The sequence below is a fragment of the Aquarana catesbeiana genome, unplaced genomic scaffold (genome assembly GCF_042186555.1).
Source record: "Aquarana catesbeiana isolate 2022-GZ unplaced genomic scaffold, ASM4218655v1 unanchor232, whole genome shotgun sequence".
Lineage (NCBI taxonomy): Eukaryota > Metazoa > Chordata > Amphibia > Anura > Ranidae > Aquarana > Aquarana catesbeiana.
The window spans coordinates 1263964-1288577 of NW_027362660.1; the positions used below are offsets into that span (position 1 = coordinate 1263964).

At 44.1% G+C, this 24614-nt stretch overlaps 1 protein-coding gene across 1 annotated transcript in view; it reads right to left on the reverse strand.

Moving 5' to 3' along the window:
- Nucleotides 1-24614, reverse strand: part of LOC141121810 (uncharacterized) — a 50390-nt gene that overhangs the window by 20011 nt on the left and 5765 nt on the right. Inside the window, exon 8 of the mRNA XM_073611529.1 lies at nucleotides 14135-15110. Coding sequence (XP_073467630.1) covers nucleotides 14135-15110 — 976 coding nt within the window. The remainder of the gene's footprint in view (nucleotides 1-14134; nucleotides 15111-24614) is intronic.

Below are 24614 nucleotides of genomic sequence, written 5' to 3' on the forward strand. Positions count from 1 at the left end.
GGGGCTGAAAAAGTGGGCCTTAGGCACTGGTGCTGGTGCCACAACACTGCAACCCCTCACAGATACTCTAGCTGGAACGCAGGAACGAGCCCTGCTGCAAAGTATTGCATCAAAAATTGTAATTACACGCCCCTGTTGAACAGGGGCTGAAAAATTGGGCCTTAGGCACTGGTGGCAGCGCCCAGAACCAAAAATGTTCTTACAAGCTATCAGCGTGATCATTGAGGAGGAAGAGGATAATTACTCAGGATAGTCACTCAGCATCAGCATAGGCAGTCTTTGAAGGGACCTGAGATTTCAAAAAAAATTATTCGGTTACATCAGCATCAGGTGCTTGGTAGCTGATTCATTTTTATGAAGGTCAGTCGATCGACTGAGTCGGTGGACAGACACACCCTGTGATCGGTTACAAAGCCTCCAGCAGCACTGAATGTGCGTTCCGAAAGAAAGCTGGATGCAGGACATGCCAGTAGCTCAATTGCATACTGTGCAAGCTCTGGCCAGTGATCCATCCTCAAGACCCAGTAACCCAGAGGATTTTCGGTGGGAAAGGTGTCCAAGTCAGATCTTGCCCCTAAGTATTCATGCACCATGTAAAAAGACGCTGGCGATGGTTGCTGGAACCGATCATACCTTGGGGCTGCGGACTAAAAAATTGTCTGAACGCATCGGTCAGACGGCCACCTTCTCCACCACTCCTTCTTTGACTGACCGAAGCCTCAGCAACACGTTGTCCAGAAACAGGAGTTTGTAACCTCCCAGTCTCTGGGAACGCGTTGCACAGACCTTTCTGCAAGGCCTCCCGAAGATGTTTCATCCTCTGCTCCCTCTGCGACAGCAAGATAAGGTCCTCAACCTTACTCTTGTAACGTGGATCAAGGAGGGTTACCAGCCAGTATTGGTCATTCTCCTTGATACCACGAATACGAGGATCCTTACGCAGGCTTTGCAGGATCAGGGAGGCCATGCAGCGTAGGTTTGCTGAGGCATTCGGTCCGGAGTCACTAAGGACGACATGGTCCGCAGATACCTCCTCCCAGCCATGTACAAGTCCATGTGTTCCTTGGGACTGATCCCTTAAAGACTGCTGCTGATGCTGAGTGCCAGGCTCCACCTCCATACTGACACAATCCTCCTCCTCCTCCTCATCCTGTGTGATCGGCGGGCATGCAGGAACACTGTCTGGATAAAGGGGGCCTTGAGAGCTAAGGAAGTCCTCCTCTTCCTGCCTCTGTTCTGCCTCAAGTGCCCTGTTCATTATTCCACGCAGCGTGTGCTCCAACAGGTGGACAAGGGGGACAGTGTTACTGATGCATGCACTGTCACTGCTCACCATCCTAGTGGCCTCCTCAAATGGTGGCAGGACAGTGCATGCATCCCTGATCATGGTCCACTAGCATGGGGAAAAAAAAACAAGCTCCCCTGACCCTGTCCTAGTGCCATAGTCGCACAGGTACTCATTGCTGGCCCTCTGCTGCGCGTGCAGCCACTGCAGCATGGCCAACGTTGAGTTCCACCTGGTGGGCATGTCACAGATTAGTCGGTTCTTGGGCAGGTTAAACTCCTTTTGGAGGTCCGCCAGCCGAGCACTGGCATTATATGACTGGCGGAAATGCACACAGACTTTCCTGGACTGCCTCAGGACATCCTGTAAGCCCGGGTACCTGCCCAAGACCTGCTGCACCACCATGTTAAGGACATGAGCCAAACAGGGCACATGGGTCATTTGTCACTGTCGGAGGGCAGAGAGGAGGTTGGTGCCATTGTCGCCAACCACCATTCCTGCCTTAAGTTGGCGTGGCGTCAACCACCACTGAACCTGTCCCTACAGGTAGCTTTAGGTGAACACTGTGCAGAGCTCGCAAAAAAATAACTTGTAGCTTATTTAGCTGCCTGCGGTAGTGATAGGATCAGGAAAACACCACCAACCTTCTACAGGTAGCTTTAGGTGAACACTGTGCAGAGCTCACAAAAAAATAACTTGTAGCTTATTTAGCTGCCTGCGGTAGTGATAGGATCAGGAAAACACCACCAACCTTCTACAGGTAGCTTTAGCTGAACACTGTGCAGAGCTCGCAAAAAAATAACTTGTAGCTTATTTAGCTGCCTGCGGTAGTGATAGGATCAGGAAAACACCACCAACCTTCTACAGGTAGCTTTAGGTGAACACTGTGCAGAGCTCACAAAAAAATAACTTGTAGCTTATTTAGCTGCCTGCGGTAGTGATAGGATCAGGAAAACACCACCAACCTTCTACAGGTAGCTTTAGCTGAACACTGTGCAGAGCTCGCAAAAAAATAACTTGTAGCTTATTTAGCTGCCTGCGGTAGTGATAGGATCAGGAAAACACCACCAACCTTCTACAGGTAGCTTTAGCTGAACACTGTGCAGAGCTCGCAAAAAACTAACTTGTAGCTTATTTAGCTGCCTGCGGTAGTGATAGGATCAGGAAAACACCACCAACCTTCTACAGGTAGCTTTAGCTGAACACTGTGCAGAGCTCACACTACACTAACTTGTAGTTTTAGCTGAACACTGTGCAGAGCTTGCAAAAAACTAACTTGTAGCTTATTTAGCTGCCTGCGGTAGTGATAGGATCAGGAAAACACCACCAACTTTCTACAGGTAGCTTTAGGTGAACACTGTGCAGAGCTCGCAAAAAAAATAACTTGTAGCTTATTTAGCTGCCTGCGGTAGTGATAGGATCAGGAAAATACCACCAACCTTCTACAGGTAGCTTTAGATGAACACTGTGCAGAGCTCGCAAAAAACTAACTTTTAGCTTATTTAGCTGCCTGCGGTAGTGATAGGATCAGGAAAGCACCACCAACCTTCTACAGGTAGCTTTAGGTGAACACTGTGCAGAGCTCCCACTACACTAACTTGTAGTTTTAGCTGAACACTGTGCAGAGCTTGCAAAAAACTAACTTGTAGCTTATTTAGCTGCCTGCGGTAGTGATAGGATCAGGAAAACACCACCAACCTTCTACAGGTAGCTTTAGGTGAACACTGTGCAGGGCTCGCAAAAAAACTAACTTGTAACTTATTTAGCTGCCTGCGGTAGTTATAGGATCAGGAAAACACCACCAACCTTCTACAGGTAGCTTTAGCTGAACACTGTGCAGAGCTCGCAAAAAAATAACTTGTAGCTTATTTAGCTGCCTGCGGTAGTGATAGGATCAGGAAAACACCACCAACCTTCTACAGGTAGCTTTAGGTGAACACTGTGCAGAGCTCGCACTACACTAACTTGTAGTTTTAGCTGAACACTGTTCAGAGGACGCACTACACTAACTTGTAGTTTTAGCTGAACACTGTGAGGAGGACACACTACACTAACTTGTAGCTTTAGCTGAACACTGTGCAGAGGTCTCACTACACTAACTTGTAGCTTTAGCTGAACACTGTGCAGAGGTCGCACTACACTAACTTGTAGTTTTAGCTGAACACTGTGAGGAGGACACACTACACTAACTTGTAGCTTTAACTGAACACTGTGCAGAGGTCGCACTACACTAACTTGTAGTTTTAGCTGAACACTGTGAGGAGGACGCACTACACCAACTTTCTAGCTTTAGCTGAACACTGCGCAGAGGTCGCACTACACTAACTTGTAGATTTAGCTGAACACTGTGAGGAGGACGCACTACCCTAACTTGTAGCTTTAGCTGAACAATGTGCAGAGGTCACACTAAACTAACTTGTAGCTTTAGCTGAACACTGTGAGGAGGACGCATTACCCTAACTTGTAGCTTTAGCTATACACTGTTCAGAGGTCGCACAAAACTAACTTGTAGCTTTAGCTGAACACTGTGAGGAGGACGCACTACCCTAACTTGTAGCTTTAGCTATACACTGTTCAGAGGTCGCACAAAACTAACTTGTAGCTTTAGCTGAACACTGTGAGGAGGACGCACTACACTAACTTGTAGTTTTAGCTGAACACTGTGCAGAGGTCACACTAAACTAACTTGTAGCTTTAACTGAACACTGTGAGGAGGACGCACTACACTAACTGTAAATAGTCTAGCTGCCTGACTGTGGTACTAATAGGATCAAAAGAACACCAGCAATTTTCTTCAGGTAGCTGTAAATACTGTAACAAGACAAGCCTGCCTGTCAGTAGGAAGATAACAGGAACGGATCTAGCTAAACTGAATACAGTGTGTATATATATATATATATATACTAACTTGTAGCTTTAGCTGAACACTGTGCAGAGGTCTCACTACACTAACTTGTAGCTTTAGCTGAACACTGTGAGGAGGACACACTACACTAACTTGTAGCTTTAGCTGAACACTGTGCAGAGGTCTCACTACACTAACTTGTAGCTTTAGCTGAACACTGTGCAGAGGTCGCACTACACTAACTTGTAGTTTTAGCTGAACACTGTGAGGAGGACACACTACACTAACTTGTAGCTTTAACTGAACACTGTGCAGAGGTCGCACTACACTAACTTGTAGTTTTAGCTGAACACTGTGAGGAGGACGCACTACACTAACTTGTAGCTTTAGCTGAACACTGCGCAGAGGTCGCACTACACTAACTTGTAGTTTTAGCTGAACACTGTGAGGAGGACGCACTACCCTAACTTGTAGCTTTAGCTGAACAATGTGCAGAGGTCACACTAAACTAACTTGTAGCTTTAGCTGAACACTGTGAGGAGGACGCACTACCCTAACTTGTAGCTTTAGCTATACACTGTTCAGAGGTCGCACAAAACTAACTTGTAGCTTTAGCTGAACACTGTGAGGAGGACGCACTACACTAACTTGTAGTTTTAGCTGAACACTGTGCAGAGGTCACACTAAACTAACTTGTAGCTTTAACTGAACACTGTGAGGAGGACGCACTACACTAACTGTAAATAGTCTAGCTGCCTGACTGTGGTACTAATAGGATCAAAAGAACACCAGCAATTTTCTTCAGGTAGCTGTAAATACTGTAACAAGACAAGCCTGCCTGTCAGTAGGAAGATAACAGGAACGGATCTAGCTAAACTGAATACAGTGTATATATATATATATATATATATATATATATATATATATAATACCTGGGATGCATATATATACACAATACAAGTAAGTGCAGCTAACTCACTGACTGTCCTGCCTAATCTAGCTAACTCAAATGAAATGACACTGTCTCTCTCTCTCTAAGCACGCCGGAACACACTACACAGGGCCGCCGTGCAGGCGGCCTTATATAGTGTGGGGCGTGTTCTAAACCCCCTGAGCCATAATTGGCCAAAGCCACCCTGGCTTTGGCCAATTAGAGCTCTCTCTACTGATGGCGCTGTGATTGGCCAAGCATGCGGGTCATAGTGCACGATTGGCCAATCATCAGCCAGCAATGCACTGCGATGCCGCAGTGAATTATGGGCCGTGACGCGCCACACGAATTTGGTGCGTACGGCCCATATCGTTCGCAATTCGGCAATTCAACCCCCTCCCCCAGAACTGTGCCCCATCACAGCCATCACCCCCTCCTCATCACAGCCATCTCCATCCAATGATATGATTAAAATGTGGCCAGATTTATAGCTCCTTCTAGAAGTGATATAATAGAGTCACTAATGTTTCACTGGTAAGGCTCGCTGACCCACCAGGAGATTTTACCCATGGATTTAGCAGCCAGTGAGTGTGGCATGCTAGTAATCATCCGTCTCACTGATTGGACTAAACCTGAAACGGTTGTTTTCTATACCCAATGCTGCCATCTTGTCCTATAACCAAATATCAGAGTATGTACACCTTATGTATTCATAGTACTTGTGTGCAGGGCCACTGATAAGGGGGTAGCATCGACCCTGCTGTATGGGGCCCGGGCCCTGTCAGTTCCAGAAGGGAGCCCGGGAAGCTAAAATGTCCATCTGCAGCCGCTAAGCTACATTCTGTTGGCTTCCTGTCATTCTATCACAGAGTGGCTCAGTGCTCTGAATGTTAGCTGCACTCCCTCTCTGTGTGACTCATGTTTTCTTCTGATTGTAACTTTGTTTCTCTTCACTTCCTCCCTCCAGATTCTTGCCATACTCACTCTTCTTCTCAGATATGCCCCCATACCCTTTTCCTACAATCAATATCCGATCCTCCTTCCTGATATCTCCGATTGTGTCCTGGTGTCTCCCTGCAGTCCTTCACTCATGTACTCCTCGTTCTGTCCTGTCTATCCTGTCACTTGTCTACCCAGCCTATATATCTTCCCTGTTGTCCCCTCGTTGCTCTCCCGACCAGCTGTATTCTGTTCTGCCTTTATCTTCCCCCAGCACATCTTAGTGTACTAAATGTAGCTGGGCTTCCCACTCCTCTCCCACTATATGTAGCTGGGCTCCCCACTCCTCTCCCACTATATGTAGCTGGGCTTCCCACTCCTCTCCCACTATATGTAGCTGGGCTTCCCACTCCTCTCCCACTATATGTAGCTGGGCTTCCCACTATATGTAGCTAGGCTTCCCACTCCTCTCCCACTATATGTAGCTGGGATTCCTACTATATGTAGCTAGGCTTCCCACTCTTCTCCCACTATATGTAACTGGGATTCCCACTATATGTAGCTAGGCTTCCCACTCCTCTCCCCAATCTGGTTCCCTTTCTAGATTCTATACAACTCTTTCTATTTAACAGTTTATTGCCTGATCTATTTCAACTTCACCTAAAATGAGAAGTTCCACTTTAAGTCCTCCCCTCCTCCTCTGCCACATTTGGCATGTAATTTTTTTTTGGGGGGGGCACGTACTTGGTTTTGACAGGTACCCGCTCCCACTTCCACTCAGATTACCTATGCCATCTGAGCAAAAGTTCTCCTTCTTCCCCCCTGCCTGCAGCCTTCTGGGACACATCACAGGTCCAAAAAGACTGCAGGGCCAGTTAGCTAGAGCAGCGCAGTTTGCACATACACAGTGGGCAGGCGGCTGTGAAGCAGAAAGCAGCAGAACCAGCTGTAGGGATGGCCCAAACACCCCCCGGTTCAGTTCACACCAGAACATCTCAAACAGGCAAAAAGTTCTAGCGAACATGCAAACTTTATTAAAGTCTATGGGGAACGAACATGAAAAGTCTTAATTTTAAAGGCTTATATGCAAGTTATTTGTCATAAAAATGTATGGGGACCTGGATACTGCCCTGGGGACATGTATCAATGCAAAAAAAGTTTTTAAAACAATCGTTTTTAAAGGAGCAGTGATTTTAACCACTTTGGTGGTTCAGTTATCCAGACTGGGCATCATATAGATTTTGAAGGGGACCCCATGCCATTTTTTTTTTTTGGCCGGGGTTCCCCTAATATCCATACCAGACCTGAAGGGCCTGGTATGGAATTTAGGGGGACCCCCACGTCATTTTTTTTTTAAATTCTGGTTCGGGGTTCCCCTGTGGGTTTTTTATCAATGAACTTTTATGTGTATTGTCAGACCGGCAATTCATTAATAGCTGCGAGTAGTTTTAAATGACTTTTTTCCTTTGAAATGTCATTTTGCTGTCAGACTGTTCTAAACACGGGAAACATGTGCCCCTTTACAGGCATACTATAGACACCCCCCAGGTACGAAATTTAAAGGAATATTACACTTTTATTGTTTCACTTTAAGCATTATTAAAATCACTGCTCCCGAAAAAAAGGCAGTTTTTAAAACTTTTTTTTGCAGTGATCCATGTCCCCTGGGGCAGGACCCAGGTCCCCAAACACTTTTTATGACAATACCATGCATATAAGCCTTTAAAATTAGCACTTTTGATTTCTCCCATAGACTTTTAAAGGGTGTTCCGCGGCTTTCGAATTTGCCGTGAACACCCCAAATTTTTCGCTGTTCGGAGAGCTGGCGAACAGCTGATGTTCAAGTCGAACATAAGTTCAACTCGAACTCGAAGCTCATCCCTACTGCTGCTCCTCTCTGCCAATCCCTTCATTGGCTTCCCCTACCCCACCGTATAAAATTCAAAATACTAACTGTGACAGACCTAGCCAGGACAGGGGCTTTTGGAGAGGACTGGGGGCAAGCCTCTTATCCACTGACTATGGGCCCTGGTATTTAAGGGAACACTACAACTTTGGAAGGTGTATGCCTGGGGGATCCATGGAGTGCCCTTGTTACTTTATATTCAAGTCCATGTCTCCCCAAGACACACAGACTCTGGGACTCTAAGACCCCTTTCACACTGGGGCATTTTTCAGGCACTTTGGGGTTAAAAATAGCACCTGAAAAACGGCTCCCCTGCAGTCTCAGTGTGAAAACCAGAGTGCTTTCACACTGAGGCGATGCGCTGGCAGGACGTTAATAAAAGTCCTCCAAGCAGCATCTTTGGAGCGGTGTATACACCACTCCTGCTGCCCATTAAAATGAATGGGCACAGCTGCCGAAGCACCTGAAAAGCCCTTTCGCAGCCGCAATACACGGGTGCATTTAACCTCTTCATTGGCCGCTACCGGGGGTTAAAAGCACCCCACAAGCAGCCAAATAGTGCCGCTAAAATGACGGTAAAGCGCCGCTAAAACTAGCAGTGTTTTACCGTCAACGCCCACCCGCTCCAGTGTGAAAGCAGCCTAAGCCCGGGGTCCATGTTAAGGGTCTAGATTTCACATTTCAAGCAAGGACAGCTCCACACTATGGGATTCATAGCAGATGTTTATGTCATCAGCAAGCCACCTGTCTGGGGTTGCTTGCTATAATGTGTTTATTGCAAGTAGGTCTAGTGTGCCTCCTAAGGGTCTTTCACCCATTTGTTATTTGTGCTAATTAACTCATCTATTGTCTGTCTGCTAAGCAAACCATTGTGGGTTGTGTCTATACTTGTAATAATGTGTATTGTCCAGTACACTGCATTCAGTATTATAGAAGTCGGCAAGTCTGACCTGGAATGAAACCTCTGAGTCATTGAGGTGGCTAATTAATGTAATGTTTATAGTATATGTCTGTTGTTGTAATTATATTCCTGTGTGCAGTTTGTATTGATAGGGTAATATGATCAGGAGGGGGGTGTCCTCCTATAGTGTATATATTCTGTGTTAGTTTGATCAAATAAATGTGTTCCAGCTTTGCAGCCAAACGAGTCCTGTCTAGGTCTTGGTTGTAATATGCGGCTATAATATCTGATATCTATATTCAGATCAGAGGAAGCACTCAAGCGGAGTGGGAAGTGATTCCGTTACACTAACCACAACATACAAAGCCATCCACAGCATCACCCCCAGCTACATCACCAACCTCATCTGCAGATATTGCTCAAATCATCTTCTCCGCTCCTCCCAACACCTCCTGCTCTCTGGGTCCCTTGTTACCTCCTCCCATACTCACCTCCAGGACTAAAAAGTGCTGCGCAAACTGTTGTCGCTATATACAGTAAATACTCTATAATAAAAATAATAGTTCCCAGATTCTCTGGCCACAGCAGCCAGGAATGATAGCAATGAACCCAGAAGTCACCTAATACATATCACTTCCGGGGTCATTATAGCTATGGGGATCAGCGAGCGGATGTTCTCTGGTCTCTCTCTCTCTTCTACCCAGTGGCAGCCACCATGCCAGGCTCATAGGTGGGATAGTGGGGCCCAACAAACATAGTGGGTGTATATGGAAACCCTCCAGCATCAGTTTGGAAAGCTCACCCTGTGAGGATGTCTGAGGGTGCATTTAGTCTTCACCAGAATGTTCCAGAAGGGTACTGCTGCTCTCTGTGACAAATGATTCCACCATTGTAGGTAGGTTTGTAGTAATATCATAGATTTCCATAACCAGGAAAGAGATGAGGAAGGATCTATATTGTGTTCAATCATTTCTGGCCTCGCAGCTTTACTGTCAGACCTAGAGGATCCTCTGTGCTCCAGGCAGTACAGTACAGGGTGACAAAGTTATTTGCACTAACCCACTAATCCCCAGGTGACAGCTGAATGGACTGGACGGGAACACATCATCAGTTGTTGGGACACTGAAAGCTGCCAAACCCCGAACAACCAGCCTGAGCTGCTATATGTCTCCCAAATACATAAAAGAACATCGGGGGGTCAGTGTGCTGTTTTGGTAAATTTTAAAACACTTTTTCTTTTGTAAATGCCAGCGCAGCTTTAACATTTTCTATGCATCACAGAGATATTAAAAAAAAATGATGATAAAATTTATATTAAAGATGAAAAGTAACCCCTATTGCCCAGCACATACCTGCAAACGCACCCATACTGTGTATATGTGTATGTAAAGTGTGATTGCACTACACATGTGAGGTATCACCACAAATGTCGGAGTGAGAGGAATAATTCTACCACCAGAGATCACACTTCTCTCTAAACCAGGAGTCTCAAACTGGCAGCCCTCCAGCTGTTTTGAAACTACAAGTCCCATGAGGAATTGCAAGGCTGACAGTTACAAGCATGACTCCCACAGGCAGAGGCATGATGGGACTTGTAGTTTTGCAACAGCTGGAGGGCCGCCAGTTTGAGACCCCTGCATAAACTGATGAGCAGGAAAGCGCCTCCTATGGAGATTTTTAGGTACTGTAGTATTTTCCCCATGTCACAGGTACACACAATTTTATTACTTGACATGTTTGGTATCTATTTACTCATCACAACCTCATCTTTTATATTTTACCTTAAAATTGTGTATAATGTGTGTTCCCACCCATGAAAGTGGGGGGCATATAGTTCCGGTGAGTGGTGCCAAAAGGGGGGAGGGGTGACACGAGCACTAAGTGGTGTATATATAAGGGAGTGGAGCGATTTCTTCTTTACACTTATTAATGGACTTTGAGGAATGTTTGGAATGTGACGTTTGCACATCTTTTTACTTTTTCTTACCATTTGTATATTTCCATAATGGCACCAATGTGAATGGAGAGGTGTTGTTGTGGTTATTACACTAATTTTTCCACTATTTTATGTATAACAAAGTATTGTAGAAAAGATCACACCATATATAATGGGGAAAGTAGAAAATAAACCCGGATATGAAGGTGACATTTGTGTACGAAGAACAGCTTAACAATTACCACCATTGTATTCCCCAGGGCCTCTGCTTTCAGAAAATATATGTTTGGGGGTTTTATCTAATCTTCAGGCCCAAAATCTGCATTTTAACATGTGTGCAAAAATAATGTAAAACCAGCTCTGGCAGTGAAAGGGTTAATGTGAGCTAGATGGGATCACTCTGCTATGGTCACACTCTAAACATTAGAGCTCCCCCTAGCTGCAGCCTGGTAATAACATTGCTAGGAGGTCTATTCATTTATCTGCTACATACTTCCCATCTTTATATAAACATCTCCTGACATTTAGGGGTCTATTCATAAATAATTTACATAGCAATCTGCCCGGTGACAATGCATGTACATTCCTTCTGTGTGAATGGGGGTATTAAGGAATTAAGCGATCCGCTGAGCTGGTTGAAAGTTTTCCAGTTTTACATTTGTTCATTAGATGGTGATAACTTCTATGATACTTAGCGCCATCTAATTGCCAAATGCTAATTTTCAGGTTTAAATCAATGGTTGGTTTAATATTGTTGCTTTGATTAACTTATATCCTTCAGTGTGTACTGTACTCACCAGTGTATGAGGATGACCTCAGTTATCTGTATGAAGACATGTCTGATGAAGGAAACTAAGGGGTCTAATGCTAGAAAATTAATTGGATGAATGTGACAATCATTCATCCAGCCATTACAAATTCTGGCCATAATGTAACAAAGTGATTTCCTATGATTGTCAGCTCCATCTAGTGACCACAATGGGGTATTGTTCTTGACATACCTTCATTAGTAAAAATAACACAATATCGCATTATGACCACTAGATGGAGCCAAGGAAATCAGTGTATGAAATAAAATACATCTAATATTCATCACAGCTGGGCGAATGCTGCTACTTTTTTATATTTTAAAAAAAGAGGAAGATTTGGCAACTATAAAATGTACTACATCAATTATATATATAAAATTTCAAAAAAGAACCTTGTATGTCAGACTTGGTACGAAACACGCAGAACACAAAAATTACATAAAATATCAATCTTTCGTACAGATATTAAAATGATGTGTTAAAACCACATGGGAACAAATCCATCAAACATTAGGCCATATATATTCATAATGACTCATTTAGCTTTGCTGAATTGTCCAAGAGGTTGACGCGTTTCACATCAATAAGCTTCTTCAGGACCTTTTATGCCTTGGCAGCAAAGAAAATCAGCCTAACTAAAAAAACATACAGAATATAAATACATAGCAATCTCATCATTTTAGAACATTGTATATTATGTGCCACTTACACAACGCTTGGGGGACATAGCAAAGAGATGGTGATAAATAGTGATGTCAAAGTAGCTTACACAGTCAGCTGGTCATGAGTTATAAAGATTAGCGGGATAATAGACATGTGCATAAAAAAAAGTTAAGAAAAAAAAACTTTTTTTTATTGTACAAAATTAAAGTTACAACCAAGCACATAAAATCCCCCCAAATATTTTGATGCCCCCCATATATACACACTTACACACAAATGCACACTTTGGTGCGCCTATGCCTGAAAACGTTGATTGCAATACACGTTACATATCGCCGCACACACCCGAATGAGAGCAATAATTCTATCACCAGACCTCCTCAGTAACACTAAACTGATGACCTATAGTGAGCTTTTAAAGCATTGCCTATAGAAAATATAGGGTACTGAAGTCTATTACCATTTTACAGGCGCACACAAATTTCAGGTTTGACATTTTGGGTATCTATTTACTCAGTGTGACCTAAGCTTTTATATTTTACCAAAATATTGGGCACTTTATTGCATTTTTGTGCCCAATAAAATGAACTGTGTGTTTTTTACTGATTATTTTGCGTTTCTTAGACTTTTGCGGTAATATAGTGTGACATAAAAAAATTGGAACGACCACTATTTTATTCTCTAGGGCAGGGATATGCAATTTGCGGACCTCCAGCTGTTGCAGAACTACAAGTCCCATGAGGCAGAGCAAGACTCTGATAGCCACAAACATGAAACCCAGAGGCAGAGGCATGATGGGACCTGTAGTTTTGAAACAGCTGGAGGTCCGCTAATTGCATATCCCTGCTCTAGGGTGTCTGCTTTCAGAAAAAATATCATGTTTTGGTGGTTTTAAGTAATCTTCAGGTCCAAACGTGTGGAAAAAAAAAAAAAAACATCAAAAACAGCTGTGGCAGTGAAAGGGTTAAAGGATATGTTCCCATTCGGGAAGATGTTACATGTTCCTGTAGCAACTCAGCGATCTGAGCCCTCTGTGTGACAGCAGTGCGGGGAGAAGTTCCCTGTACCGGCTGTCACTTTATGAAAAGAGCGCGGCCGTGCCATTCATTCACAGAGTTCTGTCCTTTGCAAATGTCGGCTTGTAGTTTTCAATGAACTCCCACACCGCTGCTGAGCTCTCTGGTAGATGATTGGCTCTTCCTGTCACTGTAACTGCCTTCCCATATAATGTACAGGCAGACAGATTACACAGACAGTTTGCAGGAGTCCTGCATAGCACCAGCCATCAGCACATCATGGCTGCAATGCTTTCCAGGATCTTAAAAAAAATAGTAAATTAACATTTATTTACCTGCAGAAAATGTGCATTTATTATTTTTTTTTAAAAAAGGTGAACTTTTCCTGTAACAGAGCGGACACCGGAGCGTGATTTGTCTTCTTAGCATGCACTTGTACTGAGCACCCAAGTTATAAAAGCCCCCGACGTTCCTAAAAGCACCTCAGATTTATATACGGTTTTGGTAAAAATTATTTTTATTTTATCAGGACAAAGAGATTGGGACCCCGATTTAGTCCCTTGGACAAGTTTTTTTATTTTTTTTAAATGTCCACATCCCTGGAACTGTTTCCTACATGATGAAGATCAGTCATGGAGTATATCTGAGGTGTATATCAGGGTGTGCTTCTTCCCCACATGAGAGCTGTGATGTCCAGCAACATTCATATAGAAGACATTTCCAAGACACTAATACACCTCGAAAGTCGTGTGGGATCCCTGATGTACAGGAAGACAGGACTTCAGTGAGGAACAATTCCCTCACTCAGGACAGGAATGTGGCTTCTCCCCTGTGTGAGATCTCTGATGTCTGTAAAGATTGAACTTCCGTGAAAAATGTTTCCTGCACTCAGGACAGGAATACGGCTTTTCTTCCATGTGCAATCTCTGATGTCTGTAAAGATTGGACTTATTTGAAAAACATTTACCATCCTCAGGACAGGAAAGTGGCTTCTCCCCTGTGTGAGATCTTTGATGTGTGGAAAGATGGGACTTCTGTGAAAAACATTTCCCGCACTCAGGACAGGAATACGGCTTCTCCCCTGTGTGAGATCTCTGATGGTTGTAAAGATTGGATTTTTTTGCAAAACATTTCCCACACTCAGGACAGGAATACGGTTTCTCCCCCGTGTGAGATCTCTGATGTGTGGAAAGACTGACCTTCTGTGAAAAACATTTCCCGCACTCAGGACAGGAATACGGCTTCTCCCCAGTGTGAGATCTCTGATGTTTGTAAAGATTGGACTTCTCTGAAAAACATTTCCCGCACTCAGGACAGGAATACGGCTTCACCCCTGTGTGAGATCTCTGATGTGTGTAAAGACTGGACATGACTGAAAAACATTTCCCGCACTCAAGACAGGAATACGGCTTTTCCCCAGTATGAGATCTCTGATGTATGACAAGGCATGATTTTTTTATAAAACATTTCCCGCACTCAGGACAGGAATATGGCTTCTCCCCTGTGTGAGATCTCTGATGTTTGTAAAGAATAGACTTCATTGAAAAACATTTCCCGCACTCAGGACAGGAATACGGCTTCTCTCCTGTGTGAATTTTTTTATGCACATTAAGATAAGATTTTAAACGGAAACACTTCCCGCACTCAGTACAGGAAAACCTCTTATCTGTTGGAAGGACGGCACCGTCCCTCACAGTCTGAGGTTCCTCAGGATAAGAGGAATACGATGGTCCATCTACACTGTGTGGTGCCGGATGGACATTTGAGGTAGCCGGGTTTTCTCCTGGACTATACTGTGTGATGTCCTCATTTTCTACCTTACAGTCTGGAGACAAAGTGAGACAATCCTCTGAGGTTTTCCTCATCTCCCGTCCATCTACTAAAATAGAAATAAAAAGATTATTACTAGACATGAGCAGATTGGTTCCCCTAAACCAGGACTCCGCCCACATCAGGCAGCTTTTCTCTGAGGATCTTACAATTCCACCCTCAAGGTAACTAGTAAATGGGTCCTCTGATCTCCTACCAGTTCATTTCTTTATTCATGGACCTTAGTCAGAGAGTGAGGAAACAATGAGAACTGTCTTTTATAGGAGTGACAGTGATGAGGGGATTATAGGACGAGTGTCCCCACCCCCTCTATCACTCATTGCCATCTTCCCAACACAAGAAGTCCTGCACTTCCTTATTTAGTCCATGATTTAGTCATGAATAACAGCGGGGCTGAGCCCCACCAGAGGTCAGAGAGTGAGGATGGGGGGAGAACAACCAAGATGAAGACTGGATTGATCCTGAAGACCACCATCATTGGGTTATTGACTCCTCCCTCATTATCACCTTCTGTTTAACCACTTGTCATTATACTGCGGCAGGTCGGCACGGTCCCACGAACCGTCGTAGCTCAACGACAGCTCCCTTAAGCGGGATAGCAGGTGCGCACCCTCTGCGCTGCAGGGGTGCTGATGACCGCTGGCCATGCGCGATCGTGGGCACGAGAGCCAGAACAGGGGCGTGTGTGTGTAAACATCACTGCTCACCGCCATTACTACTAAAAATACCATAAATCTTTCCACTATTTTGTAGATGCTATAACTTTTGCACAAACCAATCAGTATACGCTTATTGCAACTTTTATTACCAAAAATATGTAGAAGAATACATATCAACCTAAACTGAGGAAAAAATTGACAGTTACCAACCGGTAACTGTTTTTCTAGGATATCTTCCAGGACGGCACACCTGAGAGATTAGAGGCTCCTCCCTACAGGAAACACAATCAATCGACAGCTATTTTAAGTCCCCACCCTTCCCCTTGATCCTCAGTTTGTAGAGAATTAACTCCTGAACCTGGTTCACAAGGGAAATCATTCCTCATAGGCACTCACCTTCTAGTGTTCTACAATTTTCCCTCCTCCAACGGGTGGGAAGTAGGCATGCTGTCCTGGAAGATATCCTAGAAAAACATCTTCCAGGACGGCACACCTGAGAGGATAATCAAGTACCTCAGGCCTACCTTAGAGTGGGGCCACTGCAAGACCCTCTTGGCAGACCTTGGTTCTACAGTGAGTTTTACCTCCACTTCATATGCTTGATGAAGGTATCTTAGCTGGATCATGCGGCTGATCTGCAAGTCTACTCCACCGATGTCTCTGCTTCGGATGCAGGATCTAGGTGGAGTGGGCTCTTAAAGATGGAATCAGAAAACATGTTAAACTTGTAGGTTATCAATGTTGCCTGTCTCATACATCTAACAACCATGGCCTATTGTGCCTGTAGGTGCTACTTAGAACCCCTAAAGGTTAATCAGAGAGTTGTGTTGTAAGACAAGGACACTACATTGATCACTAAGAGGGCCTGTCTTAACACAACCTTGTCCAGCGAAATAAAACTGCAAAAAAAAGGTGGGCCCCTAACAGACAACCTTTTTTGTTCATTTTTATCTTTACGTCAGCAAAGACTAAAGGGAAACCTGCTTAAGGGTAATAGATTAACAGAAGCTTGATCCCTGGGTTTAAGGCCTGCCTAATCTGTGGCTTTACTTACGCCTGAGTGCCTACTTCAGGAGAATAAAGTCCATAGCAGGAATAGAACACTCATATTGCTACATCTAGTTCTGCTAGAAGGGTGAGATGAAGGCCATGCACCGAGCCGTAACTTATTCGGTCGGATATACATCTTTATACTTCATCTTCAGGTCATAATACTCCTCTGAACAGAACTTCCCAAGTTCTTACTAAACAGGGTGATTCATTATCGCCTTCCTCCAGTGTCCTATAACCCTACTGAACTTCAACCCTAGGAAATGGTTCCAGCATCCCTGAATGTAAGGGGTCGAGGCTTTCTGACATGTGACGTCTGCAGTCAGAACTCCTGGCCCCTCCACGGAAAAGGGGGCTGAAATACAAAAGGTGATACATGCATTATTAATATCACAAATTAAAAAATCATAGATTGTGGGCACAGCACAATAGATTTAGACAGAAAGGACACAAGCATAGACAATAATGTTGGGTATCCGAGTGTGGCTAGCTAAACCAACATATTAAATATGGGAGAGACCCAAATCTGAACTTCAATGTAGATAAACAATCCTCAGTCTGCTTTTCTGATGTGCGGCCAATATGTAAAAACATTAAGATGCACGCAAACCCTAAATGCTGCGTGTTTCTGAAATGCAGCTAGCTAGGTCATAACTGATATAAATACAGAAAGGACGGGAACCCTCTTTACGGTGGTGTTTTACTGATGTACAGCAAAACAAGGCAATAAATATAAGACAGAAAGACCCAAACTTCTATGTTGCATATTTCTGATGAACCACCAAATACAGTTATAAGATCAATATGAACACGGAAAAAACACCAACTCCCATGTTGTGCATTTCTTCTGTGCCACAGGGTAAAATAATATGGAACACAAGACAATATATTTTCTGTTATGCAGTTCTGTAGTGCAGTCAGATAGAACCAACACAGAAAGGACACAAGCAACCTGCAGCATTGTGTTTTTCTGAAGTGCAGTAAGGTAAGGCAATATGAAACAGAAAGCACCAACAAGCTTCAATGTTAAGAATTTCTGCTGTGCAGCAACATAAAAACAAAAAAAACAGACAGCCTTCCCAGCTGCGATCTTTCTGGTGTACTGCAAAGTAAGGCAATAACTCCATGATGTCTATTCCTGTTGTGTAACAAAACCTCACCCAGAAGGGACAGATAAGCTTAGGGCTCCCACACCCGTGCGACCCAACCTGCAACCTGGGACCGCAAGAGAAAAGTCATACACTATGGCTTCCAATGGGTACCATTCGTGTCTGTGCAACTCCAGAATGCAGCGCCTCCAAGCAGTCCCCGCTTTCTGGATCCACAGACCTCAAGATTACTCAAGATTCCAGGGAAACTTGCAAATTTCAGGTTGAACAAGTTAGGGGTCCCCAATGCTGTGACTCCCTGGAGGAGTGCAGCCAACAACCCCCTGCTGTGTATCCCTAAGAAGCAGCAAAGTAGAACAATGAGAAACCCCTCACTGCTGTGCCTGATATGCAGCCGAAAAGGCAGTAAATATAGGACATACAGGACACAAACAATCTTCAATCTTTGTGTATGTCTGATATGTAGCAATATACCAATACTGAACAGAGATGCCACCATCCTCAATGTGTCTCCCTGCTGAGGCAGCAGAAACCAATCAGAAAAGGACAATCAACCTTCACTGCTGTGTCCTTTCTGATATGCGGTCAATAAGGCAGTATATGTAAGACATAAAGGACAGACAGCCTTCAATCTTGTATATATGTCTGATGTGCAACAATATAACAATTCTGAATAGAGATAGCACATCCATATTGAAGTGATTTGGCATGCGACTCAACATGTAAAAATCGCATGCCTAAAATCGGCAGCCATTGCCGTTAATAGCACTATCGGCACGACGCCACTTTGCGGGGCTGCACCGATTACCAAAGGCAGTACAAGTACTACCATCAATCTTCTACTGCCTTTCTGATAAGCAACCAATAAGGCAGTAATACAGGACACAAAACCCCACAGACAGACCTCAATCTCTGATGTGCAGCAATATAACAACTATGAGCAGAGAGGTCACCAGACTCAATGATGTGCATTTCCACCATGCGTCACAAGACCAGAAAGTACAGACCACATTCCCTGTTGTATTTTTCTGATCTGTAGCCAAACAAAGCAGTACCTTTAGGATATAAATGACACCAAACAAGCTTCAGTGCAGTGCATTTCTGATGTACAGCAATATACGAGCAGAGATGTCACCAATCTCAATGTGTATTTCTGCTGTGCCACAAAACATCCCAGCAAGGACAAACCTTCACTACTGAGGTCTGCTGGTGTGCAACCAAGAAGGGGTCATGGTGTATCCCTTTATGAAATAACCAAACAGGGCAATTTGATCCATAGGCAAAGCCTGGGCTGTAGGTACTAACACTTCACCCCCACTGAAGAAACAAATCCTAAAATGGTTGGACACCTTACTATAGTAGCTGTTGTCCTACCATAGACTGAGCAAACGCTGGCCAGCTCATACACGAATGGGGCTGATCAGCAACTAAAGTCTCAATGAGCCCAGCCCTAGAGACCAATTTAAGACAGCCTCCAGAGGAGGTGGTCACCAATTTAGCCTGGAGGTAAATAGCCACCTGCAGGCCTTAAGCAATCATGTATCTATCTAGCTCTTGCATATGTTTGCACAGAAAATCCTTAATCGATATAGGAAGCGACTTATAGTAAATCGCCTTTAGATCTGTCACTTTGTGGACTGTAGCCCAAACCAACAAAAAGGTTTTTCTTACCTCCTGCACTATAATATAACCACAGTGTAAAGGTGGAGCGGGAGGTTGGAGCTTATGAAAAGTTACCCATAGCAAGCAACCCCCAAAAGGAGGATCTGTCACAAGGGAACCCCTACTGTGCCACACAGAACCTTGGTCCCTGCCACATTGTTGAATGTTAGGTCAGCCTTTAAGCATCTTGGAGCAACTTCAGATTCCTAGCAGCTGGGCTAATAGGGCCAGATAACCTAGTGCACCTGCTGACCAGGGGAGCTTACTCCTGAATCCTTCAACCATTGCACCATTAATAATTTGTTCAGTGGTATACCTGGCCAGTAAGGAACTCTTTGTTCTACCAGGTCACCCCCTTTGCTATATTCACCCCTACTAATGTACCACAACCGGACATGTACGGAGAGGCTGGCAACCTACTGTTGTGATAACCACAGTGTCTCTGCTAAAGGAGGGAGCTGTGGCTGGTGGTTTTAGCAGTAGCTTCTGGGCTATTTTGTTATGCAGACCCCAGGCCCTGCACTGCACCACTCAGTATATATAGGGGGAAGGGGAAGAAATGCCTTACCTACCTCTTTCCCATCTGAGGTGGTTTAGGCACACTCGCTCCTCTGCACCACTTGTCCACCATACAGCATCTCTGATGTAAGAGGGAGCTGCGGCTGTTTTTTTTTTAGCAGAAGCTTCTGGGCTATTTGAATCCAGACCCCAGGGGAGATTATTCTCATATGCCCAGAAACCATCAGGCTGGGATTGGGGATTTTGCAGCTAAATTCCCAAGGTAAGGGAAAGTACTCACCGTTGTCGTCTTCCCCTTTTTCCAAAGCCACCGGGCTTGCTTTTCCATCCTTATGGTCCACACGCAAGGAGGATAGCCGCCAAAGTGCCCCCCCAACTGCTGTCCCCGTAGGGAGCTGCAAGGTTAGGCTGTCCTGCACTGTACCAGTCAGTATATACACATGGGGGGGGGCAATTCCGTACGTTCCTCATTCCCATCTGAGGTGGTTTAGGCAGACATCCACCATAGTGAACTGGTGCCTCCTCGAAAGGAGGATGTGGGCGCCTGCTCCTGCTGACTCTCAGCCTTCCCTTCTGGGTAAGAACGCGGGTCATTCAGGCGGCGCCCTCCCCAGCAGCCCACGCGAGCTACCAGGGGCCCCAGGAGAGAACCGGCGGCCAGCACCCCGTCTGAACGGACGCCCGGACAGGTAAGGGGGGAGGCAGGATAATGGCCCCTGAAGTTCTGGGTACACCACTGTAACCAGGGTCCTTCAGCTCTCAGGGGGACTCTTCCAATTGCTGCCCCCCCCCCCCAAGAAAAAGATAGGGAGACCCCCCAGAAAGGACAAGAATATCCTACCGGACCCAGAGGCTTCTCAAGCTTGTGGTCCGGCTCCCAGGGGGAGACCACCAGCCCCAGGCTTTGGATCATTTGGAAAAAAACAAACGGTTTCGCTGTGTGGGGAGAAACACAATCAAAAACTGAGGATCAAGTGGAAGGGTGGGGACTTAAAACAGCTGTCGATTGATTGTGTTTCCTGTGGGGAGGAGCCTCTCATCTCTCAGATGTGCCATCCTGGAAGATGACTAGAGAAAATTAGCTTTTTTTAAAAAAAAAATGGGGATATTTATTATAGCAAAAGTACAAAATATTGTGTTTTTTTTTCAAAACTGTCGCTCTTTTTTTTGTTTATAGCGCAAAAAATAAAAACTGCAGAGATGATCAAATACCACCAAAGGAAAGTTCTATTTGCGGGGAAAAAAAAGGCATCAATTTTGTTTGGGTACAACGTCGCATGACCGCGCAATTGCCAGTTAAAGCGATGCAGTGCCGAATCGCAAAGAATGGCCTGGTCATTGAGCAGCCAAATCTTCCGGGGCGGAAGTGGTTAAGGTTCCAAAGTTTGAGGATGTGATCACATTATTATCACCAGGTAAAAGTCTGGGCTTCAATTAAATCATCAGATATAAAAATGTCCAGCTGGTAGGAAATGGGTGCAAAAGAAGTCAGAACTATGTAATGTACAACTTAATATATAGGATACAACTATTAGGATTTTATAGCATCAGAATGATGTAATGTACAACATAGAGTATATAGTGCAGGGGTCAGGAGTATGTAATGTACAACATAGAGTATATAGTGCAGGGGTCAGGAGTATATAATGTACAATATAAATTATATAGTGTAAGGGTCAGGACCCATAATACTGGTATTCAGTAATCAGTGGAAGATTAAATGTTTACATGAGACAAGTTGCAGAGGTCCCACACCGCTGCCTCCCATCTCCTGAGACTGCACTCAGTGACTTGGGTCTGAGACTATACAGACATATCCCTCCACCCGGCACAGCCAGCAGACAACAGAGCAGGTAATCCTGGGAGAATTGTTCTGTCAGAGATCTTACTAGACCCGGGTATGGGGCAGAAGACCCAAAGCACACACCTCAGGTGTCTAAGTCTAGTAACACCTATAATGAAATCAAAGAAAGAGACCGCTGCTCACAGGTGATACAATCAGTTACCCGCCAAGGTTTCTTCTGGAACAGGAAACTTCGGATCGGAAGCACACCCACACAAAAAATAAAGTAGAATGTCTTTATTGAAACATGAATTATTAATAAAAGCAATGGATGGGTACAGGCAGGGGACATGCAGGTAGGTTGACGCGTTTCACACTATAGAAGTGCTTTGTCAAAGCCACAAGTTTGCAAAAGTCTCTCTTATTATTATTCAGGACTTATAACACATAAGTCACATGACATTGACAGACGGGTGAAAATCATCAGATTAAACTCAGCAATTGCAAACACAAACCAATAAAATCTCCTTTTGAAAAAAGATAATTTTAAAAACACAAAAACACAGAAAAGATTCTATTCTATATAGCAACCTCAAAAAACAAAAAAGGGAAAAAAATGATATTTCCCTTTAATCTAAAGAGGTTACACACAACAATTTTTATTTCACTTCATGTCAATCATCTGTTCACATGGCTCTTCCTTTCTTTAAACACTTCAACCCCGGAAGATTTGGCCCCTTAATGACCCTGCCATTTTTTTTGCGATATGGCACTGCGTTGTTTTAACGGATAATTGCACAGTCGTGCGACGTTGTACAAAAAAAAAAAAAATTGACGCCCTTTTTTCCCACAAATAGAGCTTTCTTTTGGTGGTATTTGATCACCTCTGCAATTTTTTTTTTCGCGATATAAACAAAAAAAAGCGCGGCAATTTTGAAAAAAAAAAAAAAATTTTTTACTATAATAAATATCCCCCAATTTAAATAAAAAAAACAAATTTCGTCCTCAGTTTGTTCTAATATGTATTCTTCTACATATTTTTGGTAAAAAAAAAAAAAAAAAAAGAATCGCAATAAGCGTATATTGATTGGTTTGTGCAAAAGTTATAGCATCTACAAAATAGGGGTTAGATTAATGGCATTTTATTATTAAATTATTTTTTACTAGTAATGGCGGCGATCTGTGATGTTTAGCAGGACTGCGACATTACAGCAAACAGATCGGACACTTGACATTTTTTTGGGACCATTGACATTTATACAGCGATCAGAACTATAAAATAGCCACTGATTACTGTCTAAATGTCACTGGCAGGGAATGGGTTAACACTAGGGAACAATCAAGGAGTTAGCTGTGTTCCCCAGATGTGTTCTAACTGTGACGGGAATGTGGCTGACTAGAGGGAGAAGACAGATCATTGTTCCTACTTAGTAGGAACACACGTTCTGTCTCCTCTCCCCTGACAGAACTGGGATTTGTGTGTTCACACACACACACACACACACAGATCCCGGTTCTCACTCTGTCACGAGCGATCGCAGGTGCCTGGCGGTCATCGCGCATGCTAGAGCGTCTTAAAGAGCCAACGTACAGCTATGATGCAGTATAAATGCGGCGGCTGGTCGGGGTTAATCAATTGATTAAAGAACGTCCGCAAGATGTAGTGTGTAACCTCTTTAGATTAAAGGGAAATATCATTTTTTTCCCTTTTTTATTTTTTGAGGTTGCTATATAGAATAGAATCTTTTCTGTTTTTAAAATATCTTTTTTTTTCAAAAGGAGATTTTATTGGTTTGTGTTTGCAATTGCTGAGTTTAATCCAGGGTTGTCCCGATACCGATACTAGTATCGGTATCGGCACCGATACCGATACTAGTATCGGTATCGGCACCGATACCGAGCATTTGCCCAAGTACTTGTACTCGGGCAAATGCTCCCGATGCTTCCCCGATACCTAAAAGTCAGCTGTGATCGGCGCGTGGGGGAGATACAAGCTTCTCCCCCAGCGGCTTTCTGCAGCTTTAGTGACACAGCGGTGATCGCTCACAGCTGACTGTCACTGCATCCTCCTCCATGCCCCCTCCGTTCCTCTGTGCCTCTCCGCTGTCCCCTCCATTCCCCCCTCCTTCTCTGTCCCCCTCCGCTGTCCCCTCCGTTCCGCCGTCCTCCTCCTCCTTCCTTTGTGTATGGAGAGAGTCAGCTGACTCTGTCCATTCACATAACTGAAACACTGTAATCTCCTGTGATTACGATGTGTCAGTTTATGAATGGAGAGGAGCCGCTGTCTTCTCTCCATTCATTCTCAGTGCAGCTGAGGCTGCAGAGAAAGGGACTGGGGAATCTCTATCCTCTGTCTCTTTCTCTGTCTCAAGGGGGAGATATCAGAGGTCTGTTAAGACCCCTGATATCTCACCAAAGCCCCCCAACAGGGCTGATTAAAAAAAAAACAAGAAAAACACATATTGCAATAAAGAATAAAAAAAAATTATTGTAAAAAATAAAAATTGTAAATTTAAAAAAAAAAAAAAAAAAAACACACACACACACACACATACACCGTTCACCCCCACCCCACCCCCCACCCCCCCCAAAAAAAAAAAAAAAAAGCACTGTTAAAAAAAAATAAAAAAAACACTGTCACGTGACATAAAAAAAAGTATCGGTATTCGGTATCGGCAAGTACTTGAAAAAAAGTATCGGTACTTGTACTCGGTCCTGAAAAAGTGGTATCGGGACAACCCTAGTTTAATCTGATGATTTTCACCTGTGAA